The sequence below is a fragment of the Mobula hypostoma genome, chromosome 2 (assembly GCF_963921235.1).
Source record: "Mobula hypostoma chromosome 2, sMobHyp1.1, whole genome shotgun sequence".
Lineage (NCBI taxonomy): Eukaryota > Metazoa > Chordata > Chondrichthyes > Myliobatiformes > Myliobatidae > Mobula > Mobula hypostoma.
This window is the reverse complement of record NC_086098.1, coordinates 43,148,337-43,164,370: the sequence shown is the minus strand read 5'-3', so window position 1 is coordinate 43,164,370 and position 16,034 is coordinate 43,148,337. Positions and strand designations below refer to the sequence as shown.

At 40.7% G+C, this 16,034-nt stretch overlaps 1 protein-coding gene across 4 annotated transcripts in view; it reads right to left on the bottom strand.

The window, feature by feature from the left end:
* drc1 (dynein regulatory complex subunit 1 homolog (Chlamydomonas)) overlaps positions 1-16,034 on the bottom strand; it is an 82,018-nt gene that overhangs the window by 23,718 nt on the left and 42,266 nt on the right. For all 4 annotated transcript variants that reach the window (XM_063071011.1, XM_063071020.1, XM_063071029.1 and 1 more), the window contains 2 exons: positions 15,663-15,797; positions 11,376-11,611 (listed from right to left, as the gene is read on the bottom strand). In XM_063071011.1, coding sequence (XP_062927081.1) covers positions 11,376-11,611; positions 15,663-15,797 — 371 coding nt within the window. The remainder of the gene's footprint in view (positions 1-11,375; positions 11,612-15,662; positions 15,798-16,034) is intronic.

The following is a 16,034-nucleotide window of genomic DNA, read 5'->3' as shown; positions in this document are numbered from 1 at the left end:
TGGAAAGCATCAAGTTGGATAAAGTCACTGGGACCGGACGAGATGTACCACAGGCTACTGTGGGAGGTGAGGAAGGAGACTGCTGAACCTCTGGCGATAATCTTTGCATCACTAACGAAGACGGGCGAGGTTGCGGATGACTGTAGGGTTGCAGATGTTGTTCCCTTATTCAAGAAAGGGAGTAGAGATAGCCCAGGAAATTATAGACCAGTGAGTCTTACTTCAGTAGTTGGTAAGTTGATGGAGAAGATCCTGAGAGGCAAGATTTATGAACATTTGGAGAGGTATAATATGATTAGGAATAGTCAGCATGGCTTTGTCAAGGGCAGGACGTGCCTCACGAGCCTGATTGAATCTTTTGAAGATGTGACTAAACACATTGATGAAGGAAGGACAGTAGATGTAGTGTATATGGATTTCAGCAAGGCATTTGATAAGGTACACCATGCAAGGCTTATTGAGAAAGTAAGGAAGCATGGGATCCAAGGGGACATTGTTTTGTGGATCCAGAACTGGCTTGCCTACAGAGGGCAAACAGTGGTTGTAAACGGGTCATATTCTGCATGGAGGTCAGTGACCAGTGGAGTGCCTCAGGGATCTGTTCTGGGACTCGTACTCTTCATGATTTTTATAAATGACCTGGATGAGGAAGTGGCGGGATGGGTTAGTGAGTTTACTGATGACACAAATGTTGGGGGTGTTGTGGATAGTGTGGAGGGCTGTCAGAGATTACAGCGGGACATTGATAGGATGTAAAACTGGGCTGAGAAGTGACATGGAGTTCAGCCCAGATAAATGTGAAGTGGTTCATTTTGGTAGGTCAAATATGATGGCAGAATATAGTATTAATGGTAAGACTCTTGGCAGTGTGGAGGATCAGAGGGATCTTTGGGTCCGAGTCCATAGGACGCTCAAAGTAGCTACGCAGGTTGACTGTGTGGTTAAGAAGGGATACATGGTGCACTGGCCTTTATCAATCGTGGAATTGAATTTAGGAGCCGAGAGATAATGTTGCAGCTATATAGGACCCTGGTCAGACCCCACTGAAATACTGTGCTCAGTTCTGGTCACCTCACTACAGCAAGGATGTGGAAACCATAGAAAGGGTGCAGAGGGGATTTACAAGGATGTTACCTGGATTGGGGAGGATGCCTTATGAAAACAGGTTGAGTGAACTCGGCCTCTACTCCTTGGAGTGATGGAGGATGAGAGGAGACCTGATAGAGGTGTATAAGATGTTGAGAGGCATTGATCGTGTGGATAGTCAGAGACCTTTTTCCCAGGGCTGAAATGGCTGCCACAAGAGGGCACAGGTTTAAGGTGCTTGGGAGCAGGTACAGAGGAAATGTCAGGGCAATTTTTTTTATGCAGAGAGTGGTGAGTGCATGGAATGGGCTGCCGGCAATGATGGTGGAGGCGGATACAATAGGGTCTTTTAAGAGACTTTTGGATAGGTACGTGGAGCTTAGAAAAATAGAGGGCTATGGGTAACCCTAGTAATTTCTAAGGTAGGGACATGTTCGGCACAACTTTGTGGGCCGAAAAGCCTGTATTGAGCTGTAGGTTTTGTGTGTTTCTATGTTTCTGGGACCAATTATCACCTTCTCAGCATATACTTAATCATTTGTAGAGACATTGGAGGTGTCATTCCCATGACATTTATTTATTTAACCTGCCTGTTCTGGCCTTCGGGCAATTCATTTATGTTTTTCTATGTGGTTAAGGAAATAAAGGCTTTATTTTAATGAGCAGTTTCTGATCTGTATTAGGTCACTTCCCATGCAGCCAGGAAGTAGCAAGTAGAAAAGCACTTTGACTAGCAGCAGGCCAGAGGTTGACATTAAGAGCAAAAGTTTCTATCTAAAGCTATCCTGTTGTTTCCCCAGCAGAAGCATTGGCTGTAAGTTGATGTTGTATTGTTTAGGTTAACTTAAAGGCATCAATAAGCTTTTGTTATTTTTGAGTTTATTAGACACTAACTTAGATGTAGTGTCTACATTATTTACCTGTAGTATTTACAGTGCTATAAAATGTATTCACCCCACTTGGACGTTTTCACGTTTTATTGTTTTACAACATTGAATCACAGTGGATTCAATTTGGCTCTTCTGGCACTGATCAGCAGAAAAACTCTTTCATGTCAAAGTGAAAACAGATCTCTACAAAGTGATTTAATTAATTACAAATATGAAACACAAAACAATTGATTGCATAAGTATTCACTCTCCTTTAATATGATACACCAAATCATCACTGGTGCAGCCAATTTGTTTTAAAAGACACATAATTAGTTAGAAGGAGATCTGTTTTAGGAGACCTGTGTGTAGTCAAGGTGTTTCAATTGATTGTAGTAAAAATATACCTGTTCTTGGAAGATCCAACAGCTGGTGAGTCAGTATCCTAGTAAAAACTACACCATGAAGACAAAAGAACACTCCAAGCAACTCCATGAAAAGGTTATTGAAAAGTACAAGTCAGAAGATGGATACAAGAAAATTTCCAAGTCACTGAATGTACATTGGAATACATTGAAGTCAATCGTCAAGAAATGGAAAGCACATGGCACAGCTGTAAATCTGCCTTGAACAGGCTGTCCTCAAAAACTGAGTGACGGTGCAAGAAGGGGACTAGTGAGGGAGGCCATCAGGAGACCTATGACAACTCTGGAGGCATTACAAGTTTCAGCGGCTCAGATAGGAGAGACTACTCATACAACTGTTGCCTGGGTGCTTCACCAGTCACAGCTTTATGGGAGAGTGGCAAAGAGAAAGTCACTGTTGAAAAAAACTCACATGAAATCTTGGCTAGAATTTGCTGCCAAAAGGCACGTGGGAAACTCTGAAGTCAGCTGAAAGAAAGTTCCATGGTCTGATGAAACGAAAATTGAGTTTTTCGGCCATCAGTCTAAACGCTATGTTTGGCATAAACCAAACACCACTCATCATCAAAAACACACCATCCCTACCGTGAAGCATGGTGGTGGCTGCATCATGCAATGGGGATGCTTCACTGCAGCATACCCTAGAAGGCTTGTGAAGGTAGAGGGTAAAATGAATGCGACAAAATACAGGGAAATCCTGGAGGAAAACCTGATGCAGTCTGCAAGAGAACGGTTGCTTGGGAGAAGATTTGTTTTCCAGCAAGACAACGACCCTGAGCATAAAGCCAGAAGTACACAGGGATGGCTTTAAAACAACAAAAGTTAATGTCCTGGAGTGGCCAAGTCAGAGTCCAAACCTCAATCCAATTGAGAATTTATGCCTGGGCTTGAAAAGGGCTGTTCACTCACGATCCCCATGCCATCTGACAGAGCTTGAGCAATTTTATAAAGAAGAATGGAGAAAAATTGCAGTGTCCTGATGTACAAAGCTGATAGAGACCTACCACACAGACTCAAGGCTGTCATTGCAGTCAAAAATGCAACCAGTTATTTTGTGCTATATATTTGTAATTAATTTAGATCACTTTGTAGAGATCTGTTTTCACTTTGACGCGAAAGAGTATTTCTGTTGATCAGTGTCAAAAAAGCCAAATTAAATCCACTGTGACTCAGTGCTGTAAAGCAATAAAATAAGAAAACTTCCAGTAGGGGGTGATTACTTTTTATCGGCACTGTACTTGTCCAAATCTTGAAATATTTACCCGCAGGAAACCCAACTAAATCCTTACTTATGTTTACTTGTGTGAATAGAACAACACAGCAACTGCACTACATTTTATTGTTTTCAGTTTCACTCCTTATTCACCATGTCATGTCAATGAGTCTGCAATAAAACCAAGGAGCTAGGTCACTGTACCCTGACTCTCAATTCATTTTTGAATGGAGTTTGGCTGACTGTCTAGTTGATGTCAAACCTGGGTGAAAAATTAACCAAATTTCAGAATTCCAGATGTTGGGAGAACTAATTAACCTCTTCATCGAGGCCACCATTTGACTAACCACCACACTGAAGATTCTTGGGATTTGTCAGATTGATAACTCCCACAAAGATAATAGTTGTAAGTTGTACTTATTAGAGGCCAATCAGCTAGCACAAAACATCACTGCTGGACTTCATCTAAGCAGTCCCCAATGCCAAATATTGTGTTATCTTCAACTATTTTATCAACTACTTTTCCTCTATCATATTTGAGAGGGCTACTGAGGTGACTTTAAACTAGAATGGTTGCGGGGGAGGGAATCAAATTAAGGAGACTAGAAGAGAGGAGGTTAATGTAGGATAAAAGGAAGAAAAAGATAACAAAGTTTGCTCCATTAAGAATAAACAGAGAGTGGGAGGTGGAGAGTTTCTTAAATGCATCTATTTTAATGCTAGGAGCACTGTAAGAAAGGTAGATGAGCTTAGAGCATGGATTGATACCTGGAAATATGATGTTATAGCTATTAGTGAAATGTGGTTGCAGGAGGGGTGTGATTGGGAACTAAATATTCCAGGATTTCATTGTTTCAGGTGTGATAGAATAGGAGGGGCAAGAGGGGGAGGTGTTGCATTGCTTGTCAGAGAATATATAACAGCGGTGCTCTGGCAGGATAGATTAGTGGACTTGTCTAGGGAGGCTATTTGGGTGGAATTGCGGAATAAGAAAGGTGTTATGACGCTTATAGGAGTGTATTATAGACCACCTAATGGGGACCGAGAACTGGAGGAGAAAGTTTGTAAGGAGATAGCAGATATTTGTAGTAAGCATAAGGTTGTGATTGTGGGAGATTTTAATTTTCCACATTGTCTGGGAAGCCTATTCTGTAAAAGGGCTGGATGGTTTGGAGTTTGTCAAATGTGTGCAAGATAGTTTTTTGGAGCAATACATAGAGGTACCAACTAGAGAAGGAGCAGTGTTGGATCTCCTGTTAGGGAATGAGACAGGGCAGGTGACAGAGGTATGTGTTGGGGAGCACTTCGAGTCAAGTGATCACAATACCATTAGTTTCAGTGTAATTATGGAGAAAGATAGGACTGGACCTAGGATTGAGATTTTGGATTGGAGAAAGGCTAACTTTGAGGAGATGCGAAAGGATTTAGAAGGAGTGGATTGGGACAACTTGTTTTATGGGAAGGATGTAATAGAGAAATGGAGGTAATTTAAAGGTGAAATTTTGAGGGTTTAGAATCTTTATGTTCCTGTTAGGTTGAAAGGAAAGGTTAAAAGTTTGAGAGAGCAATGGTTTTCAAGGGATATCGAAAACTTGGTTCGGAAAAAGAGAGGGATCTTCAATAAATATAGGCAGCTTGGAGTTAATGAGGTACTTGAGGAATATAAAGAATGTAAAAAGAATCTTAAGAAAGAAATTAGAAAGGCTAAAGGAAGGTACAATGCTGCTTTGGCAAGTAGGGTAAAAAATAAATCCAAATGGTTTCTACAGTTATGTTAGTGGCAAAAGGATAGTGAGGGATAAAATTGGTCCCTTGGAGAATCAGAGTGGACGGCTATGTGCGGAGCCAAAAGAGGTGGGGGAGATTTTGAACAATCTCTTTTCTTTGGTATTCACTAAGGAGAATGATATTGAATTGTGTAAGGTAAAGGAAACAAGAAGGGTAGTTATGGAAAGTATGACGATTAAAGTACTGGCACTTTTAAGGAATATAAAAGTGGATAAGTCTCCAGGTCCGGACAAGATATTCCCTAGGACCTTGAGGGAAGTTAGTGTAGAAATAGCAGGGGCACTGACAGAAATATTTCAAATGTCATTAGAAACGGGGATGGTGCCGGAGGATTGGCGTATTGCTCATGTTGTTCTATTGTTTAAAAAGGGTTCTAAGAGTAAACTTGGCAATTATCAGCCTGTGAGTTTGACGTCAGTGGTGGGTAAATTGATGGAAAGTATTCTTAGAGACGGTATATATAATTATCTGGATAGAGAGAGTCTGATTAAGAATAGTCAACATGGATTTGTCTGTAGAAGGTCATGTTTGACAAATCTTATTGAATTTTTTGATGAGGTTACTAAGAAAGTTGATGAGGGTAAAGCGGTGGATGTTGTCTATATGGACTTCAGTAAGGCCTTTGACAAGGTTCCACACGGAAGGTTAGTTAGGAAGGTTCAATCGTTAGGCATTAATATCGAAGTAGTAAAATGGATTCAGCAGTGGCTAGATGGGAGACGCCAGAGAGTAGTGGTGGATAACTGCGTGTCAGATTGGAGGAAGGTGTGTAGCAGTGTGCCTCAGGGATCTGTACTGGGTCCAATGTTGTTTGTCATATATATTAATGATCTGGATGATGGGGTGGTAAATTGGATTAGTAAGTATGCAGATGATACTAAGATAGGTGGCGTTGTGCATGATGAGGTAGGTTTTCAAAGCTTGCAGGGAGATTTAGACCATTTACAAGAGCGGGCTGAAAGATGGCAGATGGGGTTTAATGCTGAAAAATGTGAGGTGCTATATTTTGGTAGGACTAATCAAAATAGGACATACATGGTAAATGGTAGGACATTGAAGAATGCTGTAGAACAGAGGGATCTAGGAATAATGGTGCATAGTTTCCTGAAGGTGGAATCTCATGTGGATAGGGTGGTGAAGAAAGCTTTTGGTTTGCTGGCCTTTACTAATCAGAGCATTGAGTAGAGGAGTTGGGATGTAATGTTGAAATTGTATAGGGCATTGGTAAGGCCAAATTTGGAGTATTGTGTACAGTTCTGGTCACCGAATTATAGGAAAGATGTCAATAAAGTTGAGAGAGTACAGAGGAGGTTTACTAAAATGTTGCCTGGGTTTCATCTCCTAAGTTACAGAGAAAGGTTGAACAAGTTAGGTCTTTATTCTTTGGAGCATAGAATGTTGAGGGGGGACTTGATAGAGGTGTTTAAAATGATGAAGGGGATTGATAAAGTTGATGTGGATAGGCTTTTTCCATTGAGAGTGGGGAAGATTCAAACAAGAGGACATGAATTGAGAGTTAAAGGACAAAAGTTTAGGGTTAACATGAGGGGGAACTTCTTTACTCAGAGAGTGGTAGCTGTGTGGAACGAGCTTCCAGCAGAAGTGGTTGAGGCAAATTTGATGTTGTCGTTTAAAGTTAAATTAGATAGATATATGGACAGGAGAGGAATGGATGGTTATGGACTGTGTGCAGGTCGGTGGAACTAGGTGAGAGTAAGAGTTCGGCACGGGCTAGAAGGGCCGAGATGGCCTGTTTCCGTGCTGTAATTGTTATATGGTTATATGTTATATACTGTAGTCAGAAATAGGGAGGCTTGATCAATTCCATTCACAGGTCCAGTTCAATCCTGCATGCAGCAAACTCTATCTGGTCAGGCAGTGAAAAATGGCAATTGACATTCAGACCATCTTCAACAAGAGAATCAAGCCACCTATCTTTGACATCTGGTATTAGCCTTCAGTCAATATTGGAACAAAATTTAACCGAAAACCATGTTAATACTGCAATAGAGTTGCTCAGACACTGGTTATTGTGTGGCGAGTAACAAGTTTCCTGAAACTCAAAACACTTTCCAACACAGGACACCAATCAAGAGCGCTAACAAATATTCAGTGTTTACAAGATTATTGGAGCTCAAACTACAAACCAAGTCGGATACCACTCAGGACAAGGCACTGCACTCGACTGGCATTCCACTTACCAGTCTAAATATTCAGTCCCCCTGTCACCAGCACACCACAAATCATCCCTCATTGTTACAGTGTCCATATACTGAAAGTCCATCCTCCACATACTATGGTTGAAAGGAGCAATTCACTACTAGATTACCAAAGACAGTAAAATGAAGGGGATAGTTCTAGCCTTGCCAGCAATGAACAGTTGCCAACCAAAGAATAATTCTTTTTTTTTATCTTTTATTGAAATGTACAAAATATGGAGTACAGTTTCTTCAAAATCTTTTTATTTTTTCATTCTTTAGGATGAAGAAATTGTGAAGTGATAAGCCACTTCAGTCCTTCTTGTTTAGATCCTGCAAAACCTTTGGTAAAGGTAACAAAATGCAAGCTTTCTAAATTAAATGGAAGGGTAGATTACAATGAGATCCTTAATTCTGCAACAGAATTCAGAAAGACTGGATGAAAATCTGGCAAATGGTTTAATGTGAGAACATGCAAGGTTATGTTAGGGCAATCAAAAGGTGGATTATTATCTACATGGAGAGCAACTGCAAATGACTACATTTCAGAAGAATCTAGGTGTTCTAATACAGGGACCCCAACCTTTTTTGCACCACGGACCGGATTAATATTGACAATATTCTTGCGGACTGGCCGACCCGGGGGGTGGGGGGATGTTCATGTGGGTTAAACTCCCTCAACATGTCTTTTACGGTTAGGGTTGCCAACTTTCTCACTCCCAAATAAGGGACAAAAGTAGCAGTCATATCCCAGAACACTTTACCCCTGGAAAGACTACCATGATCATGAAGCCTTGCGCGGGCACCTGTGCACGCATGCGTGACGTGCACATGTGACATGCACATGCACATATGTGCCAATTTTTTTCCCACAAATTGGTTTTGCCTTCACCTTCCCGACTATACTGCACATACTATATTTCTACTTTATATAGGCTGTGTATTTATCATATCATTCCTGCTTTTACTATATGTTAGTGTTATTTGTTTTTGGTTTTATATGTTATTTGGTATGATTTGCTAGGTTATTTTTTGGGTCTGGGAACACTCAAATTTTTCCCATAGAAATTTATGGTAATTGCTTCTTTACTTTACACCATTTTGGCACTAAAGGTTTCATAGGAACACTCTACTTTGGCGGGGAAAATATGGGGCAAGGGTAGTCCCGTATGGGACAAACCAGTTTAGCCCAATATATGGGATGTCCTGGCAAATACAGGACAGTTGGCAACCCCATGTTCAAGTTCAACAGTGGGCGTGACAGGGAATGAGGAAAGGTGCAGCTGACTCATAACGTTTCCTCATGGCCCGGTAGCACATGCATTACAAATGTTATCAGGCACATACGACAAGTAGCTTGGAAGACAAACAGCTTGTTGGCTTTTATTGCTAAGGTTTGGAATTTAAGAACAAAGGATGCTTTGTTACAGTTGTACAGGTTGTTGGTGAGGCCATATCTAGAACACTATGCACAGTTTTTGTCTCCTTTGGTAAAATTAAAGGAATACAGCAACTTTGGAAGCAGTCTAAAGGAAATTTACATGGCTAATTCTTAGTGGGATTGACAGAGTAGATGCTTAGATGCTTTCACAAGTGGGAGAGTTATGAGCAAGGGGACATAGCTACAAGGGGCCTATCATCTAAGGTGTGTAGTAATTTCTTCACTGAAAGTGTAGAAGTCTCTGGAGTGCTCTGGTGAAGGCCAGAATATTAGATATTTTTAAGGTGGAGATAAATAAATATTGGGGTATAGGGGGCTCTGGATAGGAGTAGGACCTTTGATGTCTGGCATGCTGCTCCCTACCAGACAGGGTTGCCAACTGTCCCGTATTAGCTGGGACATCCCGTATATTGGGCTAAGTTGATTTGTCCCATATGGGACTGCCCTTGCCCTGTATTTCCCCCGCTAAGGTACAGAGTTCCTATGAAACCAGTCATAAGCCGAAATGGCGTGAAGCGCAGAAGCAATTACCATTAATTTATATGGGAAAAATTTTTGAGCGTTCCCAGACCCAAACAAAACCTACCAAATCATACCAATAACACATAAAACCTAAAAAAACACCAACATATAGTAAAAGCAGGAATGATATGATAAATACACACCCTATATAAAGTAGAAATAATGTATGTACAGTGTATCAGAATCGGGAAGATTAAGCCAAAAATGATTTGTAGAAAAAAAAAGGCACGTACACGCATGCGCACGTCACATATGTGCACATCACGCATGCGCACACAGGTGCCCACGCAAGGCTTCATGGTCATGGTAGTCTTTCTCGGGGTAAACACAAGTGCCACTTTTGTCCCTTATTTGAGAGTGAGAAAGTTGGCAACCTTAGTGGACAGGCATCACTGGTCCTCATCCATCTCCTAAATCTCTCACGTGTTGGCTCTAAGCTCCATATCCTGATAAACCACTTCAGCTGGCGGCTAAACCACGTGAGGGGGTGGTGTTAACATGGCACCACCGGGCAAATGACTTTCATGATGAAATCACCGGCCCGGACAGTAACTATAACGGCCATGTGTTCACGACCAAGGCATGCCACCGAATTGGGAGGAAATCGGCTGTGATCAAACCTGAAGAGAGATGGGCTCCGCCAGGTTTCAGATGCCCAAGACACGCCGCATGATGAGCACACCAGACTGGTGCCAAGCTTGTCATGACGGCGCCCCGACAACTCCACCAGGAGTTAAGGGCGCAAGAAGAAGAAGAAGAAGAAGAAGAAGAAGAAATAAATATTAGAAGTTTCAATGTATTGAGAATTATTAGGACATGGAACAGAAGAGTAGTTGGAGGCCAGCACAGATCAGCCATGATCATATTGAATGCTGAGTAGGCATGAGGGCCCGGTGGCCTTCCCCAGTTGTAGTTTTGTTGTGTTCTTCAACGGTGCCAATCTTTAGATGGTTTGAACTGCAATTGCCTAGATAAATGTATAGTATTGTGCCAGCTCCTGATTTGTTTCTTTAAGATGGTGGAACCACTTTGAAATGTCAAAAATTGAGTGATAAAGGACAGCGCACGCAGCTCTCTGGTGAAATGATATCGTATTTGTAAGTAGGATGCCGTGCACAATCCTGATTTGATGGAGACAGACGTGAGAAGCAGCGGCAGCGAACCGGGCATTTCAGAAGTTTCTCCAGATGTTCCTAGTTATGGTATTGTTGCACTGTTGTAACTATATGTTATAATTATGTGGTTTTTGTTAGTTTTTCAGTCTTGATCTGTACACCAGAGGAATATTGTATCATTTCTTAATGCATGCATTATTAAATGACAATAAAAGAGGACGTGTCATCATAATCTAATAATCTAATTTAATTTGCCGCAGAAGAGTTTTTGATCTGCTCCAGTATCCACAATATTTACACACCTGGTCCTCTTCAATTGTTGTTCAACAGTAATATTCAACATTGATGATAGAGATTCGGCAATGCTTATGTCAAGGAAAGGTGACTGGACTGACCTACTGGAGTGACTATTTCTTGATAAGTACACTAGTCCAACACTATTGACCTTTTCCAGATATTGCCTGCTTTACTAACTGAGAATATCATCACTTCTAAACTTACGATGAAGAACAGGAACATCTTAAGGTACAGAAAAGGAGGGATAATTTTACTTTCATTTCTAGTTTTTACACAAGGGATCATCTCAAAGGCAAGTCAAAAATCATCTATCTTTCTCCACACCTGATGACATTATATATCTGAATATTAGGAGTGGCTATCCAAATATTGCCTTAGACACTTGATAAATGGGTTTACAGACCAAGTTTCATTTTCCTACCTCCTAGAATAACTTCTTCCGCCAGCTGGACAGCTGACTTCTTCTTCTTGGTGCAAGACACAATTGGCCCAACATTTTCCATGAAACACAGTTCTGGCATCGTCCAGCTCAATCCAAGCTGCTGATGGTGAATTATCCTATCAGCATCCAGAGCCTTTTTGACTAGATTCTTTGCCTCTTCCTCGTTCATAAGCCAAATGCCTTCAAACCTTTTTGCATCAACAGCAGCAAAATGTCTGATAAAAGAAAAACACTGATTTCCACATTTTAAACTACTAGAAGAAATGTGCTAAAGAGCAATTACTTTTGTTTTATTGATCTGGAATACTGACAAAAGCTACGACCTAACTCTAATTAAAATTGAAGCAATTTAGTGCTGAGCTTATTTCAAGATTTATATTCACAAACACAAGAGATTCTGCAGATGCTGGGAATCTAGAGCAACACATGCAAAATGCTGTAGGAACTCCACAGATCAGGCAGCATCTACGGAGAGGAATAAAGAACTGCCAAGACTCTTCCTGATGAAAAACACAATTTTCTTGTTCAATAGGAATGTTGAGGAACTGGACATTATCCACAAGGCAAGCAGTTATTGGTCAATCTTAATAGCCAATTAAATTGTTAATTAGGGGAATGGTACAACTGAAATGAAAGCAAGCAATGATGTAAACACTCATCAGGTCATTCAGTACGTTCAAAGGAAAACAAAAGTTATTGTTCAGGTCAAAATACAGCCTATGACCAGATCTTCAGCTCCTCCCCTGGAGATAGAGGTAGACACAAAACAAGGCACAGGTGGGTGGGGAGAATTGAACCACAGTTCCAAGCTTGCATGCAGATTAAACTTCATGGCAAAAAGACAAGAAAGACGGTTTTTTTTTTCACTGTTTTAATGGAGGTCGGGATTGAGGACATGATTTTAAGTTTAACTCTGTTTGGTTTCAAGTTAGCCCATTGCTTTGCCTTGCTTTTAGTTAGTTGCACGGTGGGTTTTTTTTTTGGGCGTTTTTTTTCTTTTTTTTTTCCATTGATATATATAAAATTTAGTATACTATTATGTTATCTTGGTTTCTTATGCTTAAATTACATTGTAGTATTTTCTTTTTGGTATTGTTATCTTTTGGAATTTTATTATACTTTAACATTGTATTAATGTTTATATGGCTTACCTTTTTTGTATACTTACTCAATAAAAAGATTTAAAAAGAAAGAAAAAGACAAGAAAGACAGCTGAACAGAAAGTGTCACTCAGCGAAGAAGAAAACATTATTTTTTTCTTTTATGTTTGAGGTGAAGTTGGAGCAGCTTGGGATACAGGTTAAGGATGTGATTGAATGTAACCGCAAGCTAAAAGAAGAAAACCTCTGTAACCTTGATATGATCAAACTCGATTCGGTATGACATGGTTAACCCTTTAAACTGTGCTCCAGCTATATGCAGTCTCTAGACTTGACAGAACAGTGACAGGATTACACTTGTCAAATTGTATTTTTTAAAAAAGTAAACAATCTACTGAAAACAAGGATGGGAAAGAAAAGTTAAAGAAACCAGTAGTTTAAGAATATGTTCAGATCTGGCTATCAATTTTTCTAAACGTCAGATAGGAAGAGAGACAAAGAGTATAACAAAATTTCTCTGGTGAAGAATATAAATGAGTACACTAAAAAGCTGCAGAAAGTTGCCAACTCAGCCAGCTCCAACATGGGCACAAACCTCACCAGCACTGAGGACATCTTCAAAAGGTGATGCCTCAAAAAGGCAGTATTAAAGAGCGCATTATCACCACCCAGGACATGCCCTCTTCTCAATGCTACCGTCAGGGAGGCATTAGAAGAGCGCAAACACACATACTCAGCACTTTAAGAAGAGCTTCTCCCCTCGGTCATCAGATTTTTGAATGAAGAATAAACCCATGTACAATACCACTTTTTTTTTGCTCTCCTTTTGCACTACAAGGATGTGATCAGTAAGTGGGAAGCCTTCAAAGGGGAAATTTTGAGAGTGCAGAGCCTGTATGTTCCTGTCAGGATTCAACGCAAAGTGAGTAGGAATAAGGAACCTTGGTTCTCAAGGGATATTGCAACTCTCTGTAAAGAAGAAGAGAGAGTTGTATGACATGCATAGGAAACAGGGAGTAAATAAGGTGCTTGAGGAGTATAAAAAGTGCAAGAAAATACCGAAGAAAGAAATCAGGAGGGCTAAAAGACATGAGGTTGCCTTGGCAGTCAAAGTGAAGGATAATCCAAAGAGCTTTTACAGGTATATTAAGAGTAAAAGGATTGTAAGGGATAAAATTGGTCCTCTTGAAGATCCGAGTGGTCGACTATGTGCGGAACCAAAAGAAATGAGGGAGATCTTAAATGGGCTTTTGCATCTGTATTTATTAAGGAAACTGGCATGAAGTCTATGGAATTAAGGGAAACAAGTAGTGAGATCATGGAAACTGTACAGATTGAAAAGGAGGAGGTGCTTGCTATCTTGAGGCAAATTAAAGTGGATAAATCCCCAGGACCTGACAGGATATTCCCTTGGACCTTGAAGGAGACTAGTGTTGAAATTGCAGGGAGCCTGGCAGATATATTTAAAATGTCGCTGTCTACGGGTGAGGTGCCGGAGGATTGGAGAGAGGCTCATGTTGTTCCATTGTATAAAAAAGGATCGAAAAGTAATCCGGGAAATTATAGGCCGGTAAGTTTGACATCGGTAGTGGGTAAGATATTGGAGGGAGTACTAAGAGACAGAGTCTACAAGCATTTGGATAGACAGGGACTTATTAGGGAGAGGCAACATGGCTTTGTGCGTGGTAGGTCCTGTTTGACCAATCTATTGGAGTTTTTCGAGGAGGTTACCAGGAAAATGGATGAAGGGAAGGCAGTGAATGCTATCTACATGGACTTCAGTAAGGCCTTTGACAAGGTCCCGCATGGAAGGTTAGTTAGGAAAATTCAGTCGCTAGGTATACATGGAGAGGTGGTAAATTGGATTAGACATTGGCTCAATGGAAGAAGCCAAAGAGTGATAGCAGAGAATTACTTCTCCGAGTGGAGGCCTGTGACTAGTGGTGTGCCACAGGGATCAGTGCTGGGTCCATTGTTATTTGTCATCTATATCAATGATCTGGATGATAATGTGGTAAATTGGATCAGCAAATTTGCTGATGATACAAAGATTGGAGGTGTAGTGGACAGTGAGGAAGGTTTTCAGAGCCTGCAGAGGGACTTGGACCAGCTGGAAAAATGGGCTAAAAAATGGCAGATGGAGTTTAATACTGACAAGTGTGAGGTATTGCACGTTGGAAGGACAAACCAACGTAGAACATACAGGGTTAATGGTAAGGCACTGAGGAGTGCAGAGGAACAGAGGGATCTGGGAATACAGGTACAAAATTCCCTAAAAGTGGCATCACAGGTAGATAGGGTCGTAAAGAGAACTTTTGGTACATTGGCCTTTATTAATCAAAGTATTGAGTATAAGACCTGGAATGTTATGATGAGGTTGTATAAGGCATTGGTGAGGCCGAATCTGGAGTATTGTGTGTTGCTGGAGTATTGTGTTCAGTTTTGGTCACCAAATTACAGGAAGGATATTAATAAGGTTGAAAGAGTGCAGAGAAGGTTTACAAGGATGTTGCCGGGACTTGAGAAACTCAGTTACAGAGAAAGGTTGAATAGGTTAGGACTTTATTCCCTAGAGCGTAGAAGAATGAGGGGAGATTTGATAGAAGTATATAAAATTATGATGGGTATAGATAGAGTGAATGCAAGCAGGTTTTTTCCACTGAGGCAAGGGGAGAAAAAAAACCAGAGGACATGGGTTAAGGGTGAAGGGGGAAAAGTTTAAAGGGAACATTGGGGGGGGGCTTTTTCACACAGAGAGTGGTGGGAGTATGGAATGAGCTGCCAGACGAGGTGGTAAATGAGGGTTCTTTTTTAACATTTAAGAATAAATTGGACAGGTACATGGATGGGAGGTGTATGGAGGGATATGGTCCGTGTGCAGGTCAGTGGGACTAAGCAGAAAATAGTTCAGCACAGCCAAGAAGGGCCAAAAGGCCTGTTTCTGTGCTGTAGTTTTTCTATGGTTTCTATTTGTTTCATTCAAATTCTCTTTACTATATTTCTTATTGTATATTATAAATTTTTATGTATTGCAATGTACTGCTGTCACAAAACAACAAATTTTGCGACATACAGTATGCCAGTGATACTAAACGCAATTCTGAACCCAAATGCACAAATAAACTTCTTGAAAATTACAAATAACTAAATACAGGAGTTTGTAAACCTCATTTTCTTCTGAAGGTCCTTGTACAGTTCCACGGTTCTCTTGTATTGGTCAGTTAAGGACTGGTTCTCTTCTCGATACATTTTCTCTTGTTTAGCCGATTTTGCCAATAGTCTATTCAAAACATCACGTAACCTGTGAAGAATTCAAGAAAGGAAATACTTACTTAGAGGAGTCTTCATCGTGCTCTACAATTCTGACATTTTTTGTTCACATTGATCATGTGGATAGCCAGACGCTTTTTCCCAGGGCTGAAATGGCTAACACGAGCGGGCATAGTTTTAAGGTGCTTGCAAACAGATACTCTGGAGATGTAAGGGGTAAGATTTTCCACACAGAGTGGTGGGTGTGTGCAATGCACTGCCGACAGCA